General features: G+C 35.2%; 1 protein-coding gene across 29 annotated transcripts in view; it reads right to left on the bottom strand.

Moving 5' to 3' along the window:
- Nucleotides 1–26,784, bottom strand: part of ABI2 (abl interactor 2) — a 106,129-nt gene that overhangs the window by 51,242 nt on the left and 28,103 nt on the right. For 15 of the 29 annotated variants that reach the window (XM_076005839.1, XM_020288263.2, XM_012738920.3 and 12 more), the window contains exons 2-4: nucleotides 17,226–17,393; nucleotides 5,327–5,503; nucleotides 3,249–3,266 (exon numbers count right to left, since the gene is read on the bottom strand). In XM_076005839.1, the coding sequence (XP_075861954.1) occupies nucleotides 3,249–3,266; nucleotides 5,327–5,503; nucleotides 17,226–17,393 (363 nt within the window). The remainder of the gene's footprint in view (nucleotides 1–3,248; nucleotides 3,267–5,326; nucleotides 5,504–17,225; nucleotides 17,394–26,784) is intronic. The other 14 variants (XM_012738919.3, XM_012738923.3, XM_020288265.2 and 11 more) reach the window with 1 other exon arrangement.

Genomic DNA, 26,784 nt, shown 5'->3' with positions numbered 1-26,784 from the left:
CTGTTTCGCTCTTGTGTGATGAGGAAAGCATGAAAGCACTGAAAGCTTGTTTTACTTTACAGGCAGTTTACTTGTAATGTAAAATCAGAATAGGTAACATATACATATATATTTTCATTACGTTATTTTTAAATGTTCACAATTTTACTTTGATAAATGAAAAATTAGGAAAGTCATATCATAACTGTCGGCTAAAGTCGACGCTCGTACCGAAGTGGTTAAGAGACAGAGATAGGGAAATACAAGTCTTGCTCTGTTGCCTGGGCTAGAGTGCAGTGGTCCAATCATGGCTCACTGCAACCTCAAACTCCTGAGCTCAAGCAATCCTCCTCCTCAGCCTCCCAAGTAGCTGGGACTACAGGCATTTGCCACCACCCTCAGCTAATTTTTAAAAATTGTTTTATAGAGACAAGGTCTCACTATACCCAGGCTGGTCTTGAACCCTCAACCTCAAGTGATCCTCCCACCTCAGCCTCCCTATAAGCTCTGGGATTATAGGCATGAGCCACTGCATCCAGCCCAGCAAAATTTCTAAATGTGTTATATTATTAATTTGTTAGTTGTAAAATACTTCATCACTGCTCATTAATTATTCAGTCTGCTTGGGCAATGTTCAACTGAAATAACACTATATTAATAATTTTTATTATTTTTGATAAACTAATATGCTTATTTAAAAAGTACATAAGCTTAACTTCACTCGTGACTTTAATGCTTTCAACAGAAAAATCCATTATATTAATTGTATAATTGTATTATTGTATTACCACATCAATATGTATAATACATCATATTGACCTCAGTAACAGGGTCTTAAAAGTCTTTTTACTGTTAAAAAGCAGGGAAAGGGAACCCCAGTTCAAGGTACATTTCACTTTTATATGGCCTCAGGTACATATTAAAACACCTCCAATATGGCATTCTATCCACTGGCCTTTTTATGCCCTGTGTTGTAAAAACATCACATTGCTTTAAAAGTCTCATGAATGAAAATCCATAATTTGACTGAAGAAAAAACTTAACCAAATTTTGGATAACAAGAACCATTAAGGTTCATCATCAAATGTACAAAATATTAAAAATTCAACTTTTTTGAAGATGGGGTCTTGCTCTGTTGCCTGAGCTAGATAGAGTACAGTGGCATCATCATAGCTTACTGTAACCTGAAACTCCTGGGCTCAAGCGATCCTCCAGCCTCAGCCTCTGAAACAGCTGGAACTACAGGAGTATGCCATCATACTCGGCTAATTTTTTAAAAAATGTTTGTAGAAATGCAATCTCAGTATGTGTCGCTCAGGCTAGATTAGAATTCCTAGCCTCAAGCAATCCACCTGCCATAGCCTCCCAAAGTGCTGGGATTACAGGAGTTAACCATGTTCAGCCTACAAATTCAACTTTTAAAACAAGGCAGTCTCTTCTGAGTCAAATTCCATATGTCTAGTCCCAAAGTATGACTTTTTTAGAAAAGTATTTCTACTTTTTAAAAGCATAAAAAATACTTTTTTTATGAAAAGTATTACATGTCTGACAGCAATGGGACAAAAATAGAGCTTAAAAAGAACTAAGAAGGAAAAAAGGCTAGATCTTAAATATACTTTAAATTATAAGCACATTTTAAAGCTCCATTTAATCAGCTACCCTGATTTAAATGAGGATAAGGAATCCATAATCCTACTGACCAGCAGGAAACTTCTAAGGCACTTAATTCATAGGTCCCCAAAAAGCTCAGGAATTTTATCTAAGTGTGATGTTAAGGGATATTACGTTAAGTGTGATCTGTAGTTAGATTTTTCTAGGAGCCTCTCAGTTTGGCCTGTCTCCCACATGAGAATAGATCCTGAACTCAGGAAACTCAAGAAGGAATCAAAGCAGGGTTTACAGGAAATGAGCATAGGATAGAGTGGCTTGGGCAAGATGATCAAACTTTATGGGTAAAACATTTGTCCATTTCTGTGCCTTTTCTTCAGTTAATCTTTTTGTGTACTTCTATCACTTTGGAGATTAACACAATAATAAGCAAAATTTGAATGAAGACTTTAGAGGAAATGGGCCAAGGCAACCACACAGCCTGCTTTAGGTCTAGTTCACTGCAAGCCACCTATTTTAAGCAAAAGGAATCTCCTCACAAATCCACATGTTTTACTCACCAAGACTCAAGGTTTGGAGTCAACCATCCAATCAATAACACATGATGTACATTTGCCTGGACTCCTCTAGTCAGATCTATCTACTATGATCGAATAGAATTTCTGTGGCCATGGTTAGTACTTAATGATTCAGAACTCAGTCATTTTGTCTTCTTATCATTTACTACATTGATGACATGGCAAATAACACGGTGTTCAGTTGAAAAAATATAAATTTAAAAAGAAATTATAAAGGTTGGCTAAGAAAAAAAGAACAAAGAGGAAATGCATGCTAAGTTTGATGAAAATAATTGTAGTAACCTATTTAACAGGCTTCTTGAATATTGTTGAATTTCCTTAACCATTAATCCTCCCAATACTAAAATATTACTGAAATGAATTACAACAGGAAATATTATCTCTAATTCTTAACTTATATTTTGCTAAACATTATCATGAGCTTTTGATGTTTTGCATATAATATTCACTTTTTTAAACTCAAAGTTTATACTGAAGTATGTATTTTATATAGCTAGTTGAAAATCATTTTAGCAAAAAAATATTGATACTGCAACTTAAAAAAAAACCACAACACTGAATATTTTCTGCTTCTCAATATCTCTACGTTGATTAAGTCAAAAGATAATGACATATTGTCCTAAAGTGTATGAGAAAGCATACCATTTATAGAATAAAAAGGCTATTACACAGGGGGAGGGTTAAATAAAGCACATTAGTTGGCCCTCCAATTCATAAAATTTCTATATTTACAAAAATCCAGCTAATTATATTTCATAACATTTTATGATAGGGTAGCTTGCATTTCAGTTTCACAAAATATGTTAACACTGCAAAATAATCATTCATTCAACAAACATTTACTAAGCACCTAATGTGTTAGGCACTGTTCTAGGCACAAAAGATAGAGTAGTGAACAAAATAGACAAGAATATCTGCCCGCAAAGAACATGAAGACATCACAAAGTTGCATGACAAAAATAAAATAAAAAAGAGAGATTATTCATTGCTTTCAAAGGCCAAGTGCCAAATATCTCTTTACTCCCCATATGTAATATTCTACATAAGGACAAAGAATGGAAATCAAGCCCTGGAATCTCTTACCTTAAATCTAAGCAACCACTTAATGCATAAATGGAGCAAATAAAAGAGGTAAGGAAAAAAAGCATTGAAAGGTTAGTTGAAACTTCAAGATGTGAAGAGAAAGGAATAAAACAAAAAACAAGTTAAGCATTCAGCATTAACAAAATAATGTTTCAGTAGATCATAGAAAGAGTGGTTAAAGCAGAATGTGTCATGAACAGGAGTTTCTTTGATGAAATTATTTAAGACATTGTTTTATTTAAAGATATAATTTTATTAAATATTTCTTCAAATTAGTGACCTTATTAAACACTAAAAGTCCAAACAATGAAGGGACTACATACAGAGTCCTAAAAGAATAACATTTTACTTCGAGGATTAAAAAAGAATGGGGAGGAAAATCACCTTCTAATTATATAAGTGGGCAAACACAAATGTGATGTTTTATCACTTACAGTGTCTTTGGCATTAGATTCTGGCAATATGCTAAAATATTCCATTAGCAGTTGTTAGCCTTGAATAAATTTTCCCAAGTTAGAATAAATTTCAGTCATTAACCATCCAATTACACAGCCTATTTTAACATGCTATAATTAGAAATCTAAATGCATGTGGGCATCAATTATAAAATTAAATATCAAATTCTAGATAATAGTGCTTATATTAAAACTCAGAGAAGAAAAAAATTTTTAAATTTATACCATGTATTTTCTTTATACCTAGATCTACATTAAATTTAGATTTAACTGATTTCCAGCCATAATACAGGGTGTCCCAAAAGTTGCCATACATAGGGAAAATGAGAAATTGTAGCCAAATGTACCTTTATTTATAAAATATTCATTACAACATTTTACAAAATTGTACCTTTGTTTGGAGACTTTGGTGACACCTTGTAGTTTGAGTTGTTTTTATTTAAATATGCTTATATTAGGAAAAAAATGAATCGTACAGTTTCATATAGGCATATATGTATATTTATTTAAAGTCACATTTGATAATTCATTATCTTCCAAATCACTGATCAGATGCAAATTTTAAATAACTCTGCACTTAGCTAAAGCTCTGAATAGTTAAAGTACAAACACAGATTTAAATAAAATTTACATGTTCCTTAGTTTTTGGGGGGGTTTTATTTTTCCACTCCTCACACCCTTACCTGTTCCTTAGTTTATAGTACTTTTTTCCTTTGAGCCAGAGTTTCCCTCTGGTTTTTTGTGGCTTTTTTCGGGGAAGGGGGTGGACTCTTGCTGCTCTGTCGCCCAGGCTAAAGTGCAGCAGCGCCATCATAGCTCACTACATAGCTCACTACAACCTCTAACTCCTGGGCTCAAGCAATCCTCCTAACCTCCAGAGCAGCTAGGACTACAAGCACATGCCCTAACACCCAGCTGATTTTTCTTTGAGTAGAGATGGGGTCTTTCTCTTGCTTAGGCTGGTCTCAAATTCCTAACCTCCAGTGATCCTCCTGTCACCAGCCTCCCAGAGTGATAGAATTACAGGCAGAGCCACCACACCCAGCCTGATTATGGTATTGTATATACAAACTAGGCACTCGAAAACATCTTAAAAGATAACCAAAATATATAATGGCTAAATACTCAAAAGCAGTGGAAATATTCATTCATACACTACTTTTACCTACACTATTCCCATCCAAAATGTTCAGATAAAATTATCTTAGAAAAATTCAAAGTACATGTTTTTCAGTATGTTGTGTTTAAAAACTAATGCCAAAAGTCTGCTGAAAAATTTATGATAAAGTGAATATTTTAATAGCACGCTGAATGATTTTTTTATTCAGTCATTAAATCATTAAAATTAGACTACCCCACACTTATTTACTCAATCTATATGAGGTATTATCTTAAGTAGTTAAGCAAATGTAATTCATTCAAAGATGGTTCTTTAAAACTTGAGAACATAGCACTAAGAAAAAGGAAGAAGTGAGATAAACAGTTACAGTTGCGAGGAATCTTCACAACCACAACTGGGCCAAGACTTGGTCCTCTAGGAAAGGAAAGATAAAACTTAATTTTCTAAAAAGTTAGTTTTATTATGCACTACTGTTTAAAAAGCTTGATAAAAATTACACATACCTTTACTCCATGTCCAATATCATCTAGAATTGTATAGTCAATAGGTTTTCTAATATAACGAACTGGTCGTTCAAGGTTGGCGGGAGCAATAATCTTATGTGTTCTTGAAGTGTTTTTATTGGTAGTCAAAATACCAATTTCTCTTCTTGCAACTTTCTCTTTATGAATATCAACTGTCTGCAAAATATGATATAAAAACAACACAAAAATGTATATCTTTGATACACAGAAAGATCAAAATATAAGTGCTCAGAGATCTAATATTGCTATTCATATTCTCAACCATGCTTGCTACACTTTCTCCTTTCAGGACTACTGACTTTCTCCATTTTTAAGCTAACAAAATGTTGGCAAACCTTCACCCACAGGCCAAATCTGGCCCATAACCTGATTTTTACAGTTCACAAGGTAACAGTGGTGTTTATGGTTTTTTGTTTTTGTTTTTTTTTTTATTTTAGTTCCATGTGTGTATATGGTTTTTAATGGTTGGGAAAAAACCCAAAGGAAAAAAATGCTATGACACATGAAAATTGTATCAAAATCGAACTTTTGTTTCCATAAGTAACGTTTTATTGGAAAACAGCAACGCTTACTTGTCTTTTGCTACTTTTACAATACAATGGCAGAGATGAGTAGCTGCAACAGAGATGTTATGGTCCACAAAGCCTAACATATTTATTAGGTGACCTCTTCACAACAAGTTTGCCAATCCCTAGGTTAAAGCATGCTAATTTTTCCCTTTCCATTAAGATTTAGCCTAACATGATGATTAAGAAAGCCCTAATGATTAATCTGGCTACATTTAAAAAATAACCTATTAGTGTAATTTCTATTAGTGTTTAAACATCTTTTTATAAAAAAAATAAAGAGGGCCAAAATATAACTATAATGTTAAAAATGAGAGTAATTTTTGACAAAAAACTTAAGTTTGCTTGGGCCAAGCTGCTTATATTTTATCATGACACAATGTTTATAAACTATTTCATTCATTTATATTCATTCACTAAATGTGCACATAGGACATAATTTAGTACAGAATGACAATGTGTTCTTACAGTTTTCTAATTGCCAACAAAAGGTGAATTTCTTCACATACACAGGTAATTAATACACTAAAAGCAGTATTTTTAAAGTGCAAGTTAAAATTTAGTGGTATATGAGTAGCAATTATTTCAAATACAGTATTGTTTCTTGAAACATCTGTTGTGTGCATAAGTATATACATTAATTGTGTACTGAATACAATGTAACATTTTTTTCCTGTGGGTTACAGTCAAAAGAGTTTGATAAACACTTCACTAAAATTGTTCATCTCTCTTACTACCATTCCTGGCTCAAGTAGCAATTAACAGACATACTTTTTTGCTAACTCCTCCCCAGTCCTACTTCAAATTTCTTCCTTCCTTCCTACCTACCTGTCTGTCTGTCTGTCTACTGAGACAGCCTCGCTCTGTTGCCATAGCATCAGCCTACCTCACAGCAACCTCAAATTCCTGGGCTCAAGCGATCTTTCTGCCTCAGCCTCCTGAGTAGCTGGGACTACAGGCATGTGCCACCATGCTCAACTAATTTTTTCTATATATTTTTAGTTGGCCAATTAATTTGTTTCTGGTTTTTAGTACAGACAGGGTCTCGCTCTTGCTCAGGCTGGTTTCCAACTCCTGACCTCAAGCAATCCGCTCGCCTCAGCCTCCCAAAGTGCTAGGATTACAGGCTTGAGATAACGCACCCAGCCTCAAATTTCCATTTCTAAAAGAAAAACCTGGTAATAACTATGAGAAGGAAAGATGATAACCAATCATGACATTATTAAATACCACCGTAAGAAATCTGAAAGCTGATCATTCATCCTTCTAGATTGCCTAAAATATGAGGTAAACTTGAAACAAATTCTAAGTGCCTTATTTCTCTACAACCAAGAGATCTTAAAAACAGGATCTATATGTTGCAGAGCTAATAAGTGTCTAAATGAAGCATCAAACTAAAAACTAAACATGATAGTAAAATTATCATTTTAAGCATTTCTTTTTAAGAAAAAACTGTGTCTGAACTTTTTCTGTGCAGGTTAGGTAAATTATGAGAACTGCTTTCCTTTTCAATTGCTTGGGAGAGCTTTAATAGAAAAGAGAAGTTTGCATATTAGTTATGATATTAAAATTTATCTAATTTTTAACTCTAGAGAAATGGAAATTAATCACATTTTGAATAAAGTTTAATGAGTCATCCTGAATCATTAAAAATATGGAAAATTATTTCATACTTTTCAAGTATGCTTCAAAATTAAAAAAACAAAATATGGCCTTTTTTTGTATAACTGGTCTTTGTCAGACCAATAAAAGGTTTATCAGAGAATGTAATCCTCTTAAGACATTATTTTTATTCTCCTCAGTTTTTAGAAATGTACTTCACTTATTCAGAAATGAAACCAAAGAATCCTGTCAATTCTTTTTTTTTTTTTTTTTTTTTTTTGAGACAGAGTCTCACTTTGTTGCCCAGGCTACAGTGAGAGCTGTGGCATCAGTCTAGCTCACAGCAACCTCAAACTCCTGGGCTCAAGCGATCCTCCTGCTTCACCCTCCCCCAGTAGCTGGGACTACAGGCAAACCTGATCAACCATAACAGAATCTCAACCTTACAGCAAACTGGAATTTCAATTTCAAATGTTCATGCTAGAAAAATTAATAAACCCTTGGAGAATGAAAAGTGGGAAGCAACTTTGCAATTATTGCACTAATATATAGTATTTTCATAACAGGCACATATTTTAAGATTGTTTTAAAATATAACTTTTTTAAAAAGCATTAAAATATAAATTAGAAATATGTTCATTTCATCATACAGAGATGAGAATTGGTCTAGAGATTGGGGACATTTACATATTATCTGTATGTTCTCTTCATATGCACATAAATATACACACAGCCCAAACCTATAGACCATTATAACATTACGGATAAAAAGAAGACCAATAGCAAAGAAAAATACAATAGAACTGTAAGCCTAAATAATGCACAGTTGTTACAACAGAGCATAAAATTTAGCTCTAAGCTTCCTGGGAGAGAAGGCAAAGTGGAAACATATGAAGAAAAAAAAATCATGTTCTTTGTAGCATCTTACATCAAATTTCAATAAAAACTGAAGGTATATATTTAAAACATAACTCTTGAAAATGTACATCTATGGAAAGTTAAAATAATTTAGTTTGGCTATATAATGTTTCTAGCGGTCTACTATAAAAGAATGCTTACATCTTAGAAAAGTTAAAGCAGAGTTATTCAACAATGACACTACTGATATTTTGAGTCCAGTAATTCTTTGTTGGGGGGGACTGTCCTGAGCATTGCAAGATATAGAGAAGCATCCGAGTAGATAACTGTAGCACTCCCCCACCCCAAGTTTTGACAACCAAAAATGTCTGACATTGCCCAATGTCCCCTTGGGGTAAAAATTACCCGGGTTGAGAACCAATGATCTCTAGAGAATGGACTATAGTTAGCTGGTCTGTTACATTACTCACTCTCAAATAGCAACTGTTTCCAAACTTTTCACAAGAGCTGATATAAGGCTAATACTTCTAATGATTCCCTAAGTATAGATATTGGGAGTCATTAACTTTTTAAAAAAATGATATGATAAACACTCTCTCATACCTATTGCCCAGCTTCAACATTCATCAACTTATAACCAATCATCAGTTTTAAAAGAAATTTAAGCTCTTTAATGTACATAATGTATTTTAAAAAATATATATGGTTTTCCTCTATTAAATTCACAACTTTCAGCAATTATTACTGCCATTGTCTTCATAATATTCTTTCAACTTGTGCAGTGCCAGTATCATAGTCAATGAATGAGCTTATGTGAGTGAGGCACAATCATTGCTAACTGAAAAGTGTCCCCATAATATTCTTTCATATTATACTGCTGAAATTCATTAAATGTTCTAACTACTGTTAAACACATATTTAGGAAGAATTTTAATAGTAAGAAAACATTTCCAATTTATCCTAGGTTTCTAAAGTTACTAGTTTTATAATAATAAACTTATTAAGAAGAGGCCTCAATAACGACACTCACCTGTGACAAGCGAAAAATGTGTTCCCTTAGCAAAGTAGACCAAAACTAACACAAGTACACTGCTATCAATAGTATTATTGTTTGCTACAGATCCTGTTCACCTAAAAAAAAAAACCACACCAAGGAATATCACTGCAATTGTGCAGGGCTTAAACATCTCTTCTCCCATGGTTCCTTACTAATTAATTTCCCTATCCTTCTCACTGATTTTGCCAAGCTGGTCTTGCATGCTGCAGGCTTCCCCCATGACACTTCAGCCAGATAATGCCAAACCCAGGTTCCTACAGGATACCTCGTATTGCCTTGAGATAATCATACTGACTCCAAGCCCCTCTGCAAGCCTGAACTCCACTCCCACCTCTCCCTCATGAACCCAATCACATGCTCAGGACCCAGCAGATGACAGGAGCATACTGTATAAAATATTCCGTTTTAGAATTACCCATGCATTGTTGTTTCCCATTACCACAGATAATTGAGAGTTGACTGTAGTGGATAGCACTACCTCAGTTAGCTGCCCATCAGTGTGGGGAAACATCTGCAATCAAACAGTTACAGTGGATTAACTAAATTGGGTGTTTTTCAATGTCTTTTTTGTTAATAAGTTAATATTTCAAATAAACAAATTATAAATATCCTTCAAGTTATGTATTATTCATAAAACAAATTAGTCACTAAAACTAAATGGGTAATTTTCAGTTATTTTATATAAAGTAGCATAAAAACTATATATAGGTAATTAATTAGAAAGTATATAAATTCCACTTTGTGTGCATAATTACATATAATAACTTCAGAGGTATTTCCTTTATTTAAAATTGGGAATTTTTAAGCAAGGCTATACATATAAAACCTTTAAACAAAAATTATCCTGTATGTTGAGTTCTTCAGGGTTTAGACCTGCCACTGCCTTTCAGTACCCAACTCTTGAGAAAAATTACTTTCAATCTTCATTATTATTTTACAATCATATTTTTCTATCTCTTTTACTTGCTACCTGCTAAACTAATTCAATGCCTGGCCCAGTAAGTCCCAGTCATCTCTTGGGAAGGTAGGATGAGCACTACTTTTTAAAGTTCTTTATGTTGCCTTTTGACCTCTCAATCTTTTATTTTAAGACACGATGAATTTGAATACAGATGGTACTAACTGGTTTTACTATCTGAGAAGAAAAGATGGGCCTGGTTCAAAAGAATTTTAGTTTACAAATATATAAGAATTTTAGTTTGAATAATGTTCTGTAAATTTTTTCACTTATAAGAATTGACAGCAGGCTGGGAGCCGTGGCCCACACCTGTAATCCTAGCACTCTGGGAGGCCGAGGCGGCAGGATCGCTCATGGTCAGAAGTTCAAAACCAGCATGAGCGAGACCTTGTCTCTACTAAAAATAGAAAGAAATTAACTGACCAACTCAAATATATATATACAAAAAATTAGCCAGGCATGGTGGCGCATGCCTGTAGTCCCAGCTACTCGGGAGGCTGAGGAAGGAGGATCGCATGAGCCCAGGAGTTTGAGGTTGCTGTGAGCTAGGTTGACGCCACTGCACTCACTCTAGCCTGGGCAACAAAGTAAGACTCTGTCTCAAAAAAAAAAAGAATTGACAGGGTAACAGCAACAAAGCTAGACAGAATTTCCTTAAAATTTATCTCCAAACACGTAAGGTAATCCACATTACGAACCTATTTTAATACTGCTTTATGCATACATTAACAAACTACTTAATACTATACTGTCCTTTTAGTAAAAAAAAGTGTCTGATACTATACATTCCCAATCAATTCTGCCCTGTTTTTCAAAACTTCTGACACTTAGAAAGAATGGATTATTATTTTGTTTTGTTAAAGTATTTCTTCCTTATTCCTATAGTTGGTAGAGTCAATGGAATTCCCATCCTCAGATTCCAATTCAGAGTAATCTGGGAAACAGTTCTGTTATACCAAAATAATAGAGGGCTAAAACCAATGGACACAGATTGAGGTGGATTGCAGAGCCAATAGAACAGAAAGACAAGCAAATATAAATCAAGCTCATTAGTGAAAATCTCAGAAAAATAAAGAATTCAAGATGGAAGACAGCTCAGAAATCATCCAATTAGTCCTATAATCTTACAGATGAGATAACTAAAGTTCAAAGAAGTCAAATGTCACACAAGTCTGTAGAAGAGCCAGAGTAAAATGTAGATGGACTGACCCTTCCCATCCAATCCAACTCAGTGTTCATTTCCACTAAAAGGGAGAACACTAGGAGACTGAAAGTAACAAGGTTTGTACCTGGGAAACAGAAAAAAGATACTGATGGGAAAAGAAATTGAATACCTGAGATAACTAATGTCTACTAGTCCTGAACAACTCTACTAGACAATCTTAAAAACTCTTGACACCTACTGCTGTTCCAATAAACATGCTATCTTTGCTCTGATCCGACTGAACCTTGATTTCTTTGCTGCTTCAATTCAATCTTCTCTACAAATTCTCAGAGTCCAGTATTTTTGCCCAATTTGCACAAAAATATAGTCTTAAGACAAGAACCCCCTGGGCTCCCTCTAGCAACATATAACATTTTAAGGCCAGGCGCGGTGGCTCACGCCTATAATCCTAGCACTCTGGGAGGCCGAGGCAGGTGGAATGCTTGAGGTCAGGAGTTCGAAACCAGCCTAAGCAAGAGCGAGATCCTGTCTCTACTATAAATAGAAAGAAATTAATTGGCCAACTAACATATATATAGACAAAATTAGCCGGGCATGGTGGTGCATGCCTGTAGTCCCAGCTACTCAGGAAGCTGAGGCAGCAGGATTGCTTGAGCCCAGGAGTTTGAGGTTGCTATGAGCTAGGCTGACGCCACGGCACTCACTCTAGCCTAGGCAACAAAGCGAGACTCTGTCTCAAAAATAAATAAATAAATAGAAACATATAACATTTTAAATAATAATCCAAAGAATAATAATATAATTTAAGAATCAAACATTTAGGAAACAAAATATCTTAAAGCAGGGGCTAGCAAACTATGGCTACATGCCAAAGGTAGCCCACAGGGTGTTTTTATAAGGCCCACAAGCTAAGAATGGTTTTAACATTTTAAAATAGTTGTTAAAAACACATACACACAAAGAATAATGAGACCATATGTGGCCCACAAAAATCTAAAATATTTACCCTCTGGTCCTTTATAGAAAAAGTTTGCAACCCTTGCTTTGGAGTATTTGCTTTGTAAACAGAAAACATTTCCTTTTACACTACAGAATAACCTTCCAGTCTAAAGAGGAAATAATTTTGATATTCAACTGACTTTTAAAATACAGAATTCTGTATTTTTTTAAATACAGAATTCTGTCTGTACATTCAACATAATCAAAAAATTTTAATCCTTTTGGCAAATGCTAGGAAATACATAAATCTTTTTAAATTACTCTTCTTTCTTAGACATGGCCTCTATCAGTCCATTTCTCCTATACTCAACCCCTCATCCGACATACTAAGATATACTTTATATAAACTTAACAGGCACTGTAGAACTGTAGTTCCCTTAACCTCTCCAAGTATTGCCATCTAGACACCCAACTCCAAATAAAAATGGTTCAACATATTCTTGACAGCTCTGTAAAAATAGTAAAGTAGACTTTACTATTTCTGACCTACTAATCTCTATCCTATTTTTTACTTATTCTATCCAAATAGCTTTAAAAAGATGGCATTAATCAGACCATATTAATTAAATGCCAATTCATAAGATACTCAAAGAAAATGTTCTTATTAACAGAATTAACACATACATTTATAATCCAGAGTATTTCCCTTGCTCCTTGAACTTGCTACCCTTTTCTACCAAAGAACTACATAATTCTAATCAGAAAATAAATGATTATCTTTCATTGCCATTTGCTGCTTGTCATCATTTACCCACATCTCTCCTACTTACTCTTAATAACTAATAAAAGTTCCTTCTTTTTAGAAACTCTAATATACTAATTTCTCTTCTATATTTGCTCTTTTCTTTTTACTTTATTTTTCAGGTCCTTTGCCAATACTTCAAATGTGTAAAACCTTTAAGAGCCTCAAGAATAGGCCTCTCTCCTATAGAAAACCAAGTTCATCTATTTCATCATTTAAAATGCCACTGATTATTTCCTTCAGGAGGATGTCCCAAAATAAAATTTCTCTCTCACTCATTAAAACTCATTCTTTTTTTAAGAAAACTTAAACACAACAATACAACAAGCAATAAATTATACATCTATAGACGTTTATATGGGATGTGAAGAAACCCTTATAATGGCAAGTTCAGATTAAAGATTAAATACTATCAAAAATAACAAATCCTTCTGGATTGGTCTGATAAATTTTCAAATAGGAAAAATATATGCTTGACCTACTGTATCTAATTTGATTGCCTAGACTATACTTGGTTTCATTATACAAATTTGCTGAACTTTAGACTCTCAACTCTCAAAAATAGATTAGTCAATTTCAAAAGAATCCTGAACTCTCAAGATTTATCAAAAACAATAATTTGCACATTTAAAAATTCTTTTTATTAAAACCGTTCTAATCATTTACGTCTAAAAAGAGTATTTGAGGCTGTGTTCAGTGGTTCATTGGCTATAATGCCAACACTTTGAGAGGCCATGGTTGGAGGATCACTTGAGGCGGAGTCTGAGACCAGCCTGCATCATACTGAGACTCCATCTCTTAAAAAAAAAAAAAACTTGGCCAGGCGTGGTGGCTCACGCCTGTAATCCTAGCACTTTGGGAGGCCAAGGCGGGCGGATTGCTCAAGGTCAGGAGTTCGAAACCAGCCTGAGTGAGACCCCGTCTCTACCAAAAATAGAAATAAATTAATTGACCAACTAAAAATATATATATACAAAAAAAAAAAAAAAACTTAAAAAAAAAAGTAGCAGGATATGATGGCAGGCACCTGTGGTCTTACCTACTTGGGAGGCTGAGGCAGGAGGATCATGTGAGCCCATGAGTTTGAGGTTGCTGCGAACTAAGCTGACACCACAGCACTCTAGCCTGGGAAAGAGCGCGAGACTCTGTCTCAAAAAAAAAAAAATCTCCCAACAAAAAAAAAAGTCCCATACCAGATGGTTTCGCACACAAATTTTACCAGACCTTCAAAGAAGAACTGCTTCCCATACTGCAGAAATTATCCCATAACATCAAAAAGGAAGGAATCCTCCCCAGCTAGTAAACAAAGCCATCAGCTTGATACCAAAGCCAGGTAAGAACACAACAAAAAAGAAAATGACAGACTAATATCCCTTATGATAATAGATACAAAATTCTCAATAAAATCCTAGCAAACCAAATTTAGCTGCACATCAAAAAAATAACCCACCACAACCAAGTAGGCTTCGTATCAGAGATGCAAGGATGGCTCGACATATGGAAATCTATAAATGTAATTTACCGCATAAACAAAAGTAAAAACAAATACCACATGATCCTCTAAACAGATACAGAAAAAGCATTTCACAAAATTCAGCACCCTTTTATAAGAATGCTTAACAAAATAGGCATTGATGGAAATTATCTCAAAATTATAAAAGCCATATATGGCAAACCCACAGCCAACATCATATCGAATGGGGAAAAATTGAAACCATTCCTTCTTAGAATTGTAACCAGAAAAGGCCGCCCACTACCTCCACTTCTATTCAGCATAGTGCTGGAAATCCTAGCCACAGCAATCAAACAAAAGAAGGAATATCCAAATGGGGAAAGAAAAGGTCAAACTGTTGTTTTTGGTTGGTGATATTATCTTATATCTAGAAAACTCCAAAGACTCTGCCAAGAGATTCCTGGAATTGATAAATAAATTCAACAAAGTTTCAGGTTACAAAATCAAAGTACACAAATCAGTAGCATTCATATAAGCCAACAACAGTCAAGCTGAGAACCAAATCAAAGACTCAATACCTTTCACAATAGAAACAAAGAAAATAAAATACTTAGGAATATATTCAAGGAGGTGAAAGACGTCTACAGGGAGAACTAGGAAACACAGAGGAAGGAAACAGCAAAGGATGTAAACAGATGGAAAAACATGTATCGTGCTCACAGATCAGGAAAATAAACCTGGTTAAGATGTCTATATTAGCCAAAGTGATCTACAGATTCAATGCAATTCCCATTAAAATACCAACATCATTTTTCACAGACGTAGGAAAAATACTTCTACACTTTGTATGAAACCAGAAAAGACCCCAAATAGCCAAAACATCCTTAAGCAGTAAGAACAAATCAGGAAGCATCACTTTACCAGACTTCTAGCTATACTACAAGTCTATAGTAACCAAAACAGCATGGTACTAACATTAAAACAGAGACATAGCCCTATGGATCAGAACACAGAACCTAGATATAAAACCATCCTCATATTGCTACCTAATCTTTGAAAAAGCAGACAAAAACATACTTTGTTGGAAAGAATCCCTATTCAATTAATGGTGCTGGGAAAATTGGATAACGTAGAAGACTGAAACAGGATCCACACCTCTCACAAATATCAACTCACAGTGGATAACAGACTTAAACCTAAGGCATGAAACTCTAAGAACTCTAGAAGAAAATGTCGGAAAAACTCTTATAGACATCAGCCTAGGCAAGGAATTTATGAAGAAGATCCCAAAGGCACTCGCAGCAACAACATAAATGATACCTGATCAAATTAAAAAGCTTCTGCACAGCCTAGGAAACTATCATGACAGCAAACGGACAACCTACAGAATAGAAGAAAATATTCGCATGCTACACATCCAATAAAGGGCTGATAGCTAAAGTCTATATAGAATTTAAGAAAATCAGCAAGAAAAAAAAAAATCAAACGACCCCATAAAAAAGTGAGTCAAAGACATGAACAGAACCTTTTCAAAAGAAGATAGACTAATGGCCAACAAATATATAAAAAAATGCTCAACATCTCTACATCAGGGAAATGCAAATCAAAACCACAATAAGATATCACCTAACCCCAGTGAGAATGGCTTTTATCAAAAAGTCCCAAAACAACAGATGCTGGAGTGGATGTGGACAGAAGGAAACACTTATATACTGTTTGTGGGACTGCAAACTAGTACAATCTCTATGGAAAACAGTATGGAGATAACTCAGAGAACTAAAAGAAGACCTACCATTTGATCCAGTAATCCCACTATTGGGAATTTACCCAAAGGAAAAAAAGTCATTTTATCATGAAAACATCTGCACTAGAATGTTTACAGCAGCACAACTCACAACTGCAAAGATGTAGAATCAACCCAAGTGCCCATCAACACAAGTGGATTAATAAAACGTGGTATATTATGGAGTACTACGCATTAAAAAAGGTGAACTAATAATTTTTGTAACAACCTGGATGGAACTAGAGACCATTCTTCTAAGCAAAGTATCACAAGAATGGAAAAACAAACATCACATGTATTCACTATTAAATTGGAACTAATCAACACACATGTGCACATATGTCAGTAAAATTCAATAGAAACCAAGTAGGTGGGAAGAGGGAGGAGGGGTTGGGTAAATTTATACCTAATAGGTACAATGCACATTACCTTAGTGATGAGCACACCTGTAACTTTGACTCAAACTGCACAAAAGCAAAACATGTAATCAAAACATTTATACCTCTGTAATATTCTAAAATTTTTTTTAAAAAATCTGTAAAACAAAAAGTAAAGCAACCACCTAATATTGGTTTTCTATTTCCCAAATCATACATGTGAGTTAAGTCACATAATAAAGGCTGCCAACATTACAGATAACCTGTGTTTATTATAAAGGGTGGCCATAGGCAAATAGAAAAATAGTGTGGTCTCACTTGTGAAATATGATTAATTGAAGATTCCATCCTTCGTAGTTGGGATGCCTGGATATCCAGCATCTGCAGGACATTGTTGGCCAAGGTGTTTATCAGATAGGCGACACTTGCTAAAGATTGGGTGGTGTAGGCTTTGGTTTCTTCTAGGGCTCGCTGCTTATCTGCTGACTAAAGGAAAAAACAAACCAATGATTATTAGTTCAAAGATAACCCATTTCTAGCAAACTAACCTACAAAAGTACTCACCAAAATCATTCTGTTGCTACATCTACACAAAATCAAAAATGTTCTGAAAACTAATTATTGGTATCATGTAAACCCAAAACTGAACTATTAACTGAATGCACAAATATTTTCATGTTGAACAAAAAAATCTTTGTACAGATACAAATAAAACTCTGAAGCTATTATTTGAAAAAGAAGATCCAATGGATATTTTGCATAATGGCAGCAAGTATACATCACTTGGAAGGGTAGCATTGATTTGTATGCATAAATCTGGACATTCTTTTTTCTACCTTCCTGCATTTCTCCTTCCTTTCGCTCTGTGAAATATGGCCATGACCTAATGTCTGATTAAAGTAATATAATGATAAACAAAAGTGGTGATAATGACAGTAAATTAAAAGTAATAAAAAGATCCTTTCTTCCCAAACATTTTAAGTCTTATAACTCTATGGGATATAAATTGCCAAGAATCATAAACCCTACTTGAAAAAATAGAGACTAGACAGTAAAAAGTAGTTAACTGACTACTTCCAAGGTTACAGAACAAAGCAAAGGTAAAGTTACATATTCTATGCTACCGTGTTTTCTCAAAAATAAGACAGGGTCTTATATTTATTTTTCCTCAAGAAGACACCCTAGGGCTTATTTTCAGGGGATGTGTTATTTTTTTTAAGTACGGTACAACAATCTACATTTATTCAAATATAGTTAAGTCATCTTCTTCTGGAACATCATCATAACTCTCCAAACCCCAATTCCATCCTGAATTTCTTGTGACTCTATTTTCTTTAGAACCACTGGCCCCAATCTCTCATGTGGAGCAATAGAGCTCTCATGGGGCAGATGAGAAGGGTTACTGGTCTTCTTTACCGCTTCGAGACGAAATGCATGGGTTGTGCAGATACTATGCTGAGTAGCCACGCCCACCACTAGGTCTTATTTTTGGGGTAGGGCTTATATTGCACAAATGTTTAGAAATCCTGCTATAGCTTATTTTATGGGTAGGTCTTATTTTCGGGGAAACACGATACTAACTGCCAAACAACATCTACTTGCCCTAGTTTTATAGAAAGACTCCATGATTTAGTTGAAAGTACACAGTCTTTGAACCAGAAACCTTTTATGTTAATCTCAGCACTATCATTTGCTACAATATGTCAACTGGTACAAGAATCACAGTTCCTCAATTATGAAGCAGGAGATAAATTCATCATTCAACCATTCTGATAAATTGTAAACAACAAATAAGATAATTAACATAAAAACACTTTCTAAAACTATAAATTATATATTTAATATAATTGTGATCTCCTTGAGTGATCGACCATTAACTGTCCAAAATTCACTATAACCCAATCTCTTCCACATAGTATACAAATCAGAACCAACCCTAGATAGAAATTTTTCCCAGGCTTGGGGGAAGCAAAGGAAGTAAAATTCTTTTGAAGAGACAGTTAACAAAATAACCAAATAACACCATTTTAACTTGAAATGAGTTAAGAATCACTCTCTTTTTTTTCCCTTTTCTATTCTAATCCTTAATAATCAGTCTTATCAAAGCTTAAATTAACAACAGCAATGACACCAAACTTGGTCAAAGACAAATACTTTTACAAAGCAGCATACATTCTAGGATTCCATAACAGTTACTTTCAACATAGTCACATCCTTTTCAAATTTCATTACTGTTGGTTGAGGCAAATAAAAGATGTTAAAAATTATATAGCCATTAAAGTCACATATTTATATAAAATTAAAATTGTGCTTATAAAGTATACCTATAAATGCTTACTTTTACATTTTTAACATGAATATCCTATAGCTGAAGGCAATAAATCTCAATTCTTCTAGTTGATATTTGTCAAAATTTCTCACAGTAGGATAGCCTAAGCAGATTATTCAAATAAGCACCATAGATTTTAGTATTTTTATAAATTAGATGGCATCAATCTAAGAATAACTATGAATGATGCTAGATAACTTTTCCCAAACAGGAGTTCACTCTATAAGAACCAGCAGTTCTCTTCAATAATTTTTGTATTTTGTTATTTTCACAACAATTTATATACAAAAGTATAAAATTAATATATTAACATAATCTGGATTATATGGAATAACCAAATGATAACTAATAAGAAACATAAAGCAAACTCAGTACTGCTTTGGGGTTCAACTATGTTAGAACCAAGCCATGGTACTTTAATTGCTGAATAAATTAATGAGATAAAATAGACAAACTTATATAAATGATGCATTTACACTGTACTGTACAAATGAAAACTTTTAAAAAGGGTTTGCAATTGCTTAAATAGCTTTAAGGAAGGAGACAAGTCAGATCAGGCACATCTGTAGTACAAACAGGTTCATAACACACTCCATAACAGTAAACAAAAGAGTTTGTAAACCCACCACCATATTCAAAGTTCAAATGACAACTGAGTTTTGACAAAATATCATCTACGACGCTACTGTTTGATTTAAATTTTATTAATTTCATATTTTTGTCTTATTTGGAAATTTATTTTGAATCTATAGTTGTTACAAGAACTTTAATCACCTTAGCCTTAATCGTAAGTAGTTTATACCTAACTTTATATTTGAACATTAAATATTTTTACTGAATTAAGTCAGCACAGAAAGTCAAGTTCTTTCTTTCCATTTAAAATTAAAATTCTGTCCATTAATCAAGTCTAAGAAATATTATGACAGTTTTTATCTTTTTTTTTTTTTGAGACAGAGCTAGCTTTGTTGCCCAGGCTAGAGTAAGTGCCGTGGCATCAGCCTAGCTCACAGCAATCTCAAACTCCTGGGCTCAGGCAATCCTGCTGCCTCAGCCTCCTGAGTAGCTGGGACTACAGGCATGCACCACCATGCCCGGCTAATTTTTTCTGTATATATTAGTTGGCCAATTCTTTCTATTTACAGTAGAGATAGGGTCTCGCTCTTGCTCAGGCTGGTTTCAAACTCCTGACCTCAAGCAATCCGCCCACCTCGGCCTCCCAGAGTGCTGGGATTACAGGCGTGAGCCACTGCGCACGGCCAACAGTTTATATCTAAATAGTAAAAAATATAAAAAATGCAAATACAGTCCTATAAGCATTAAGATCACAGTCCCATGCATTTACAAAATAGTTGAAAAAAAAAAAAAAGAAAAAAAAAAGATCACAGTCCCAGAAAACATGTAGCCTGAAGGAGATAGATATTTTTTCGGATCTTGATCCCACAGATTAAGACTTCATTCCATGAACTGGAAAGAATTAATGATATTTATTTTTGTACAAAATTCATAGACAACTTAGCAATTATTTTTATTAACAGAATAGGCAAAATTCTGGTACCATCCTCTCTATAAAAATAACAAAAAATGACAGATAGGAAGAAATTGTAAGGATCAACGCTACACCATGTGGCCACTATTTTGTTTGTTTTTAAAGAGAGGGCTGTCTCATTCTGTCGCCTAGGCTGCATACAGTAGCATGATCAAAGCTCACTGTTGCAGCCTCAAACTCCTGGGCTCAAGCCATCCTACTCCCTTCAGCCTCTCCAGTAGCTGAAATTACAAGCAACACACACCCAGCTGTGGCTTCTGTTACAAAAAAAAAAAAAAAAAAAAAAAGTTACATTTTCATTCAATATAACAAATGTTATAATAGTGTCATGACAAAGAAGCCAAGACAGAATAAGATTTATACACAAGACATTATTCTCAGAGCTGAGAAATTTTAAAACATATCTGCTCTTAAGAACCTACTACAGGAGAAGATTCACATAAATTACAAAGGTGAATAAGGTAAATAAAATGTAGTGCAGATTAAATAGGGGTAACATGAAGTGCAATATAAAGAAGGCATGTTGAGAACATCAATGATGTCAAACGTTCAGAGATCTTTAAGTAAGAAAAAAACTGAATTCTTAACAGACTACACAGATGATTCAGAAAAACAGAAGTAATTCTCACAGATTGTTTTGTTATGTATCTTTTACATCAGATAAACCATTTCATGACAAGCCTTAAGTAAATGTGTAAAAAAATGAACCACATCCCCTGTTAATCTTTTTTTCTTTTCTTTTTTTTTCTTTTGGAGATAGTGCCTGGCTCTGTCACCCTGGCTAAAGTGCAGTGGGGTCATCATAGCTCACTGCAACCTCAAACTCCCCGGCTCGAGTAATCCTCCTGCTTCAGCCTCCCGAGTAGCTGGGACTATAGGCACGTGCCACCATGCCCAGCTAATTTTTTCTATTTTTTATAGAGACGGGGGTCTTACTCTTACTCAGGATGGACCCTATTAATCTTCAAGTGAAAATGTCAGAAAATTTCTACATCACTGTTACTTTGTACCAATAACCACAACAGGTCCACACTAGGTATACAACCTTTTTTTTTTTTTTTTTTTTTTTTGAGACAGAGTTTCACTTTGTTGCCCAGGCTAGAGCGAGTGCTATGGCGTCAGCCTAGCTCACAGCAACCTCAATCTCCTGGGCTCAAGCGAGCCTCCTGCCTCAGCCTCCCGAGTAGCTGGAACTACAGGCATGTGCCACCATGCCCGGCTAATTTTTTCTATATATATTAGTTGGCCAATTAATTTCTTTCTATTTATAGTAGAGACGGGGTCTCGCTCTTGCTCAGGCTGGTTTCAAACTCCTGACCTCGAGCAATCTGCCCGCCTCAGCCTCCCAGAGTGCTAGGATTACAGGCGTGAGCCACCGCGCCCGGCCTACAATTTTTTATAGGTAAAACATTTTATATATAATAATCTCGCTGTATAAACTATATACGTAAATTTTTTAATTTGTAAAAAGCTCATTCTTCTTGGCTTCTAAGTCATTACATTACAACACTGGAATTAGAACTTATTAATAAATCCAAATAATTTTTTCTTGGCCATTAATTTTACCCCCAAGCCATAGCCAAACAGCATCTTGGAGAGGGATGCTACATCCATAGGCATTCAATTAGTGTTCAAGAAAATACATTTTCAGGCCAGGTGCAGTGGCTCACGCCTGTAATCCTAGTACTCTAGTAGGCTGAGGCGGGCGGATCATTTGAGCTCAGGAGTTCAAGACCAGCCTCAGCAAGAGCAAGACCCTGTCTCTACTATAAATAGAAAGAAATTAACTGGCCAGCTAAAAATATATATAGAAAAAAATTAGCCGGACATGGTGGCACATGCCTGTAGTCCCAGCTACTTGGGAAGCTGAAGCAGGAGGATCGCTTGAGCCCAGGAGTTTGAGGTTGCTGTTGAGCTAGGTTGACACCATGGCACTCTAGCCCGGGCAACAGAGACTCCGTCTCAAAAAAAAGAAAATACATTTTCAAATTTAGAGCTACCCCTAAAATTCCCCAATACAGCAATTCTAGAACCACTTCAGCATATGACTGAAAAAGCAGCATTCTGATACACCCAAGTCTGACACTATGAAACACTACTTTCTGGTTTTACTAGGCACTAAGAACACTCTTAAAAAAATACCTCTACCACAAGGGTTTCAATATTTTTAGTCTCAATTTTTATAATTTCTATTTATAACTTTATCTTAAAACAAAAATCAAATAAGAAACAGACAAGGTTGTTCATTGACTTAGTGATGGTGAAAGAGAAAAAAGCATGAGACTGATTAAATAATATATTCATATGGTACAGTTTATGAAGTATGAGGCAAGGTAATCATATGAGAATGAAGAGAACAGAGGGGGTTTGGGGATACAAAAGATAATGATGAAGATACTGTTAACTCAGACAGTGAAAAACAAGTACTGCAAGAGATTATATATGCCAAGAATTTATAGCACAAAACCTGACACAATGGCAGAGCTCAATAAATGAGAGCTTCTTTTATTATCTGATCTCTAGATGGATAAAGTTTTCTAAATATACAGCAATGTTCAAGAAAGACAACTATCTTTCTTGTGCTATATTATAAAATTTTTAAATTATAAAATTAAGCTTCAAAATGTAAGGGGAAAAAAAAGCATCCAATAGTTAAAGACATAAATTAGCTGGGCATGCCTGTAATCCTAGCACTTTGGGAAGCTGAGGCAGGAGGATCACTTGAGGCCAGGAGCTTTATTCATAATTGCCAAACTTAGAAGCAACAAAGATGTCCTTCAATAGGTTAATGGCATTTCAGCAAACTGATGCTTAAAAAAATAAATAAATAAATTTGTAAATGGATAAACTGTGGTATGTCATACAATGGAATATTATTCAGCACTAAAAATAAATATGTTAATAAGCCATTAAAAAAAACATGGAGGAACCTTAGATGCATACTGCTAACTGAAAGAAGCCAATCTGAAAAGACCATATATTGTATGATTCCAAATATAGGACATTCTGGAAAAGGCAAAACTATGGAAATAATAAAAAAGATCAGTGATTGTTAGGGGTTTAGGGGAGTGGTGGTGAATAGCTGGAGCACACGGGAATTTTTAGGACAATGAAACTATTCTGTATGAAACTGTAAGTGAACCCTAATGTAAACTATGGACTTCATTTAATAATAATATAAATATTTCATAATAATGCATCAATACTGGCTCAATTTTACCAAATGTGCCACACTAATGCAAGATGCTAATAATAGAGGCAATGGCGGGAGTTCTCTATTTTTTCATCTTTCTGTAAACCTAAAACTGGTCTAACTACTAATCTATTAAAAACATCTACCCAAAAGATCCAATGACACTCTACAAAAAGACACCTGCACTCGAATGTTTATAGCAGCACAATTCATAATTGCAAGGCTGTGGAAACAGCCCAAGTGCCCATCAATCCAAGAATGGATTAATAAAATGTGGTATATGTATACCATGGAGTACTTATTCAGCTCTAAGAAACAACGGTGATATAGCACATCTTATATTTTCCTGGTTAGAGCTGGAACCCATACTACTAAGTGAAGTATTCCAAGAATGGAAAAACAAGCACCACATATACTCACCAGCAAACTGGTATTAACTGAGTAGCACCTAAGTGGACACATAGGTACTACAGTAATAGGGTATTGAGCAGGGGGGCGGGGGGGGCGGGTATATACATACATAATGAGTAAGATGTGCACCATCTGGGGGATGGTCATGCTGGAAACTCAGACTTGTGGGGGGGGGGGAAATGGGCATTTATTGAAACCTTAAAATCTGTACCCCCATAATATGCCGAAAAAAAAAAAAAAATCCTACAACAAATAAAGTGAAAGACGTCAATCCAAAAGAAAAACACAAAGGTAAAGCAAGGAATACATCAGGAAATTCATGAAAGAAAAATTAAAATGAGTAATAAACAAGAAATAAAATTCAACCTCACTTGCATAGCAGTTTCACACTGAAAGTCTGGAAACACAGACTCTGCCACTTTCTAGATGTGTTACCTTGTGCAAGTTTTTAAACTTCTATAATAAGCATTTGCCTCTCAAACTGTAGTTTTTTGACTAACTTCATCAGCATCATCTGGAATCTGCTTTTTTGAAATGCAGAACCTTGAGCCCAACCCAAAATTACTGATTTAGAATCTGCATTTTAACAATACATCTGTGTGGTTCATATGCACATTAAAGTTTAAGAAGCTAACCACAAGCCTGTTTTCTTACTTCTAAAATAAAGATGAGAGTAGTATTTCAAGAGATTGCTAAAATTAAATAAGGTAAAACATAAAAACATTTGCCAAGCACCAAAAACCTGGTGTCAGCTGTTAATTAGTATACCAATAACTAAATAAAAGTAAATTAAAACACAAATTTTTGCAGGTCAATTATTAACACAGCTTTTTATTTTTTTATTTTTCTGAGACAGCGCCTCGACTCTGTTGCCTGGGCTAGAGTTCCCTGGCATCAGCCTAGCTCACAGCAACCTCAAGCGATCCTCCTGCCTCAGCCTCCCAAGTACCTGGGACTACAGGCATGCGCCACCATGCCCGGCTAATTTTTTCTGTATATTTTTAGTTGTTCATATAATTTCTTTCTATTTTTAGTAGAGATGGGGTCTCACTCTTGCTCAGGCTGGTCTCATAGAAAGCTTTTTAAAAATCACAATCGAGGCCAGGCATGGTGGCTCACACTTGTAATCCTAGCACTCTGGGAGGCTGAGGTGGGAAGACTGCTTGAGGCCAGGAGTTCAAGACAAGCCTGAGCAACATAGCAAGACCTCATCTCAACAAAAAAATTTTAAAATTAGCTGGATATGGTGGCGCATTCCTGTAGGAGGTAGACGCAGGAGGATCGCTTGAGCCCAGGAGTTTGAAGTTGCCATGAGCTATAATCATGCCACTGTACTGCAGCCTGGATGACAAAGCAAGACCTTGTCTCTTGGGAAAAAAGAGAAAGAAAAAAAAAAAAAAAAAGAATTTCAGTCAATAGGGATTTAAAAGGCCCAAAGTAATAAGATGCTTTCCATGTCCACTCCCCATACACACACCACCCCTCAACAAGAACCACAAATTATTAATAGAAATAAAACTGCTTATGACATACAAGTTATAAGAACCTACCCAAGAGGGTTTTCTTCCTCATAATGTGATTTGGAGATACTTTCACTGATATAATTAACATGTCATAACACCTCTCATAAGAGGTGAAAATGCGGTAAGTGAAAACTCACCTCTCAACTTCGAAATTAGAAGATGCTATAAGTTCATACAGAAATAAGGGAAATGCGGCCAGGTATGGTGGCTCACACTTGTAATCCTAGCACTCTGGGAGGCCAAGGCTGTAGGATTGCTCAAGATCAGAAGTTTGAAACCAGTCTGAGCAAGAGAGAGACCCTGTCTCTACTAAAAATAGAAATTAATTGGCCAACTAATATATATAGAAAAAATTAGGCCGGGGGCAGTGGCTCACACCTGTAATCCTAGCACTCTGGAAGGCTGAGGCTGTAGGATCGCTCAAGGTCAAAAGTTCAAAACCAGCCTGAGTAAGACTTCGTCTCTACTAAAAATAGAAAGAAATTAATTGACCAACTAAAAATATATATACAAAGGAAGGGGAAGGAGAGAAAAGAAAGAAAGAAAGAAAGAGAGAGAGAGAGAGAGAGAGAGAGAGAGAGAGAGAGAGAGAGAAAGAGAGAGAGAAAGAGAGAGAGAAAGAGAGAGAGAAAGAGAGAGAGAAAGAGGGAGAGAAAGAGGGAGAGAAAGAGGGAGAGAAAGAGGGAGAGAAAGAGGGAGAGAAAGAGGGAGAGAAAGAGGGAGAGAAAGAGGGAGGGAGGGAGGGAGGGAGGGAGGGAGGGAGGGAGGGAGGGAGGGAGGGAGGGAGGGAGGGAGGGAGGGAAGGAAGGAAGGAAGGAAGGAAGGAAGGAAGGAAGGAAGGAAGGAAGGAAGGAAGGAAGGAAGGAAGGAAGGAA

The sequence above is a fragment of the Microcebus murinus genome, chromosome 8 (genome assembly GCF_040939455.1).
Source record: "Microcebus murinus isolate Inina chromosome 8, M.murinus_Inina_mat1.0, whole genome shotgun sequence".
Taxonomy (NCBI): domain Eukaryota; kingdom Metazoa; phylum Chordata; class Mammalia; order Primates; family Cheirogaleidae; genus Microcebus; species Microcebus murinus.
The sequence above is the reverse complement of the archived record's forward strand: the minus strand, read 5'-3'. Positions and strand labels throughout refer to the sequence as shown.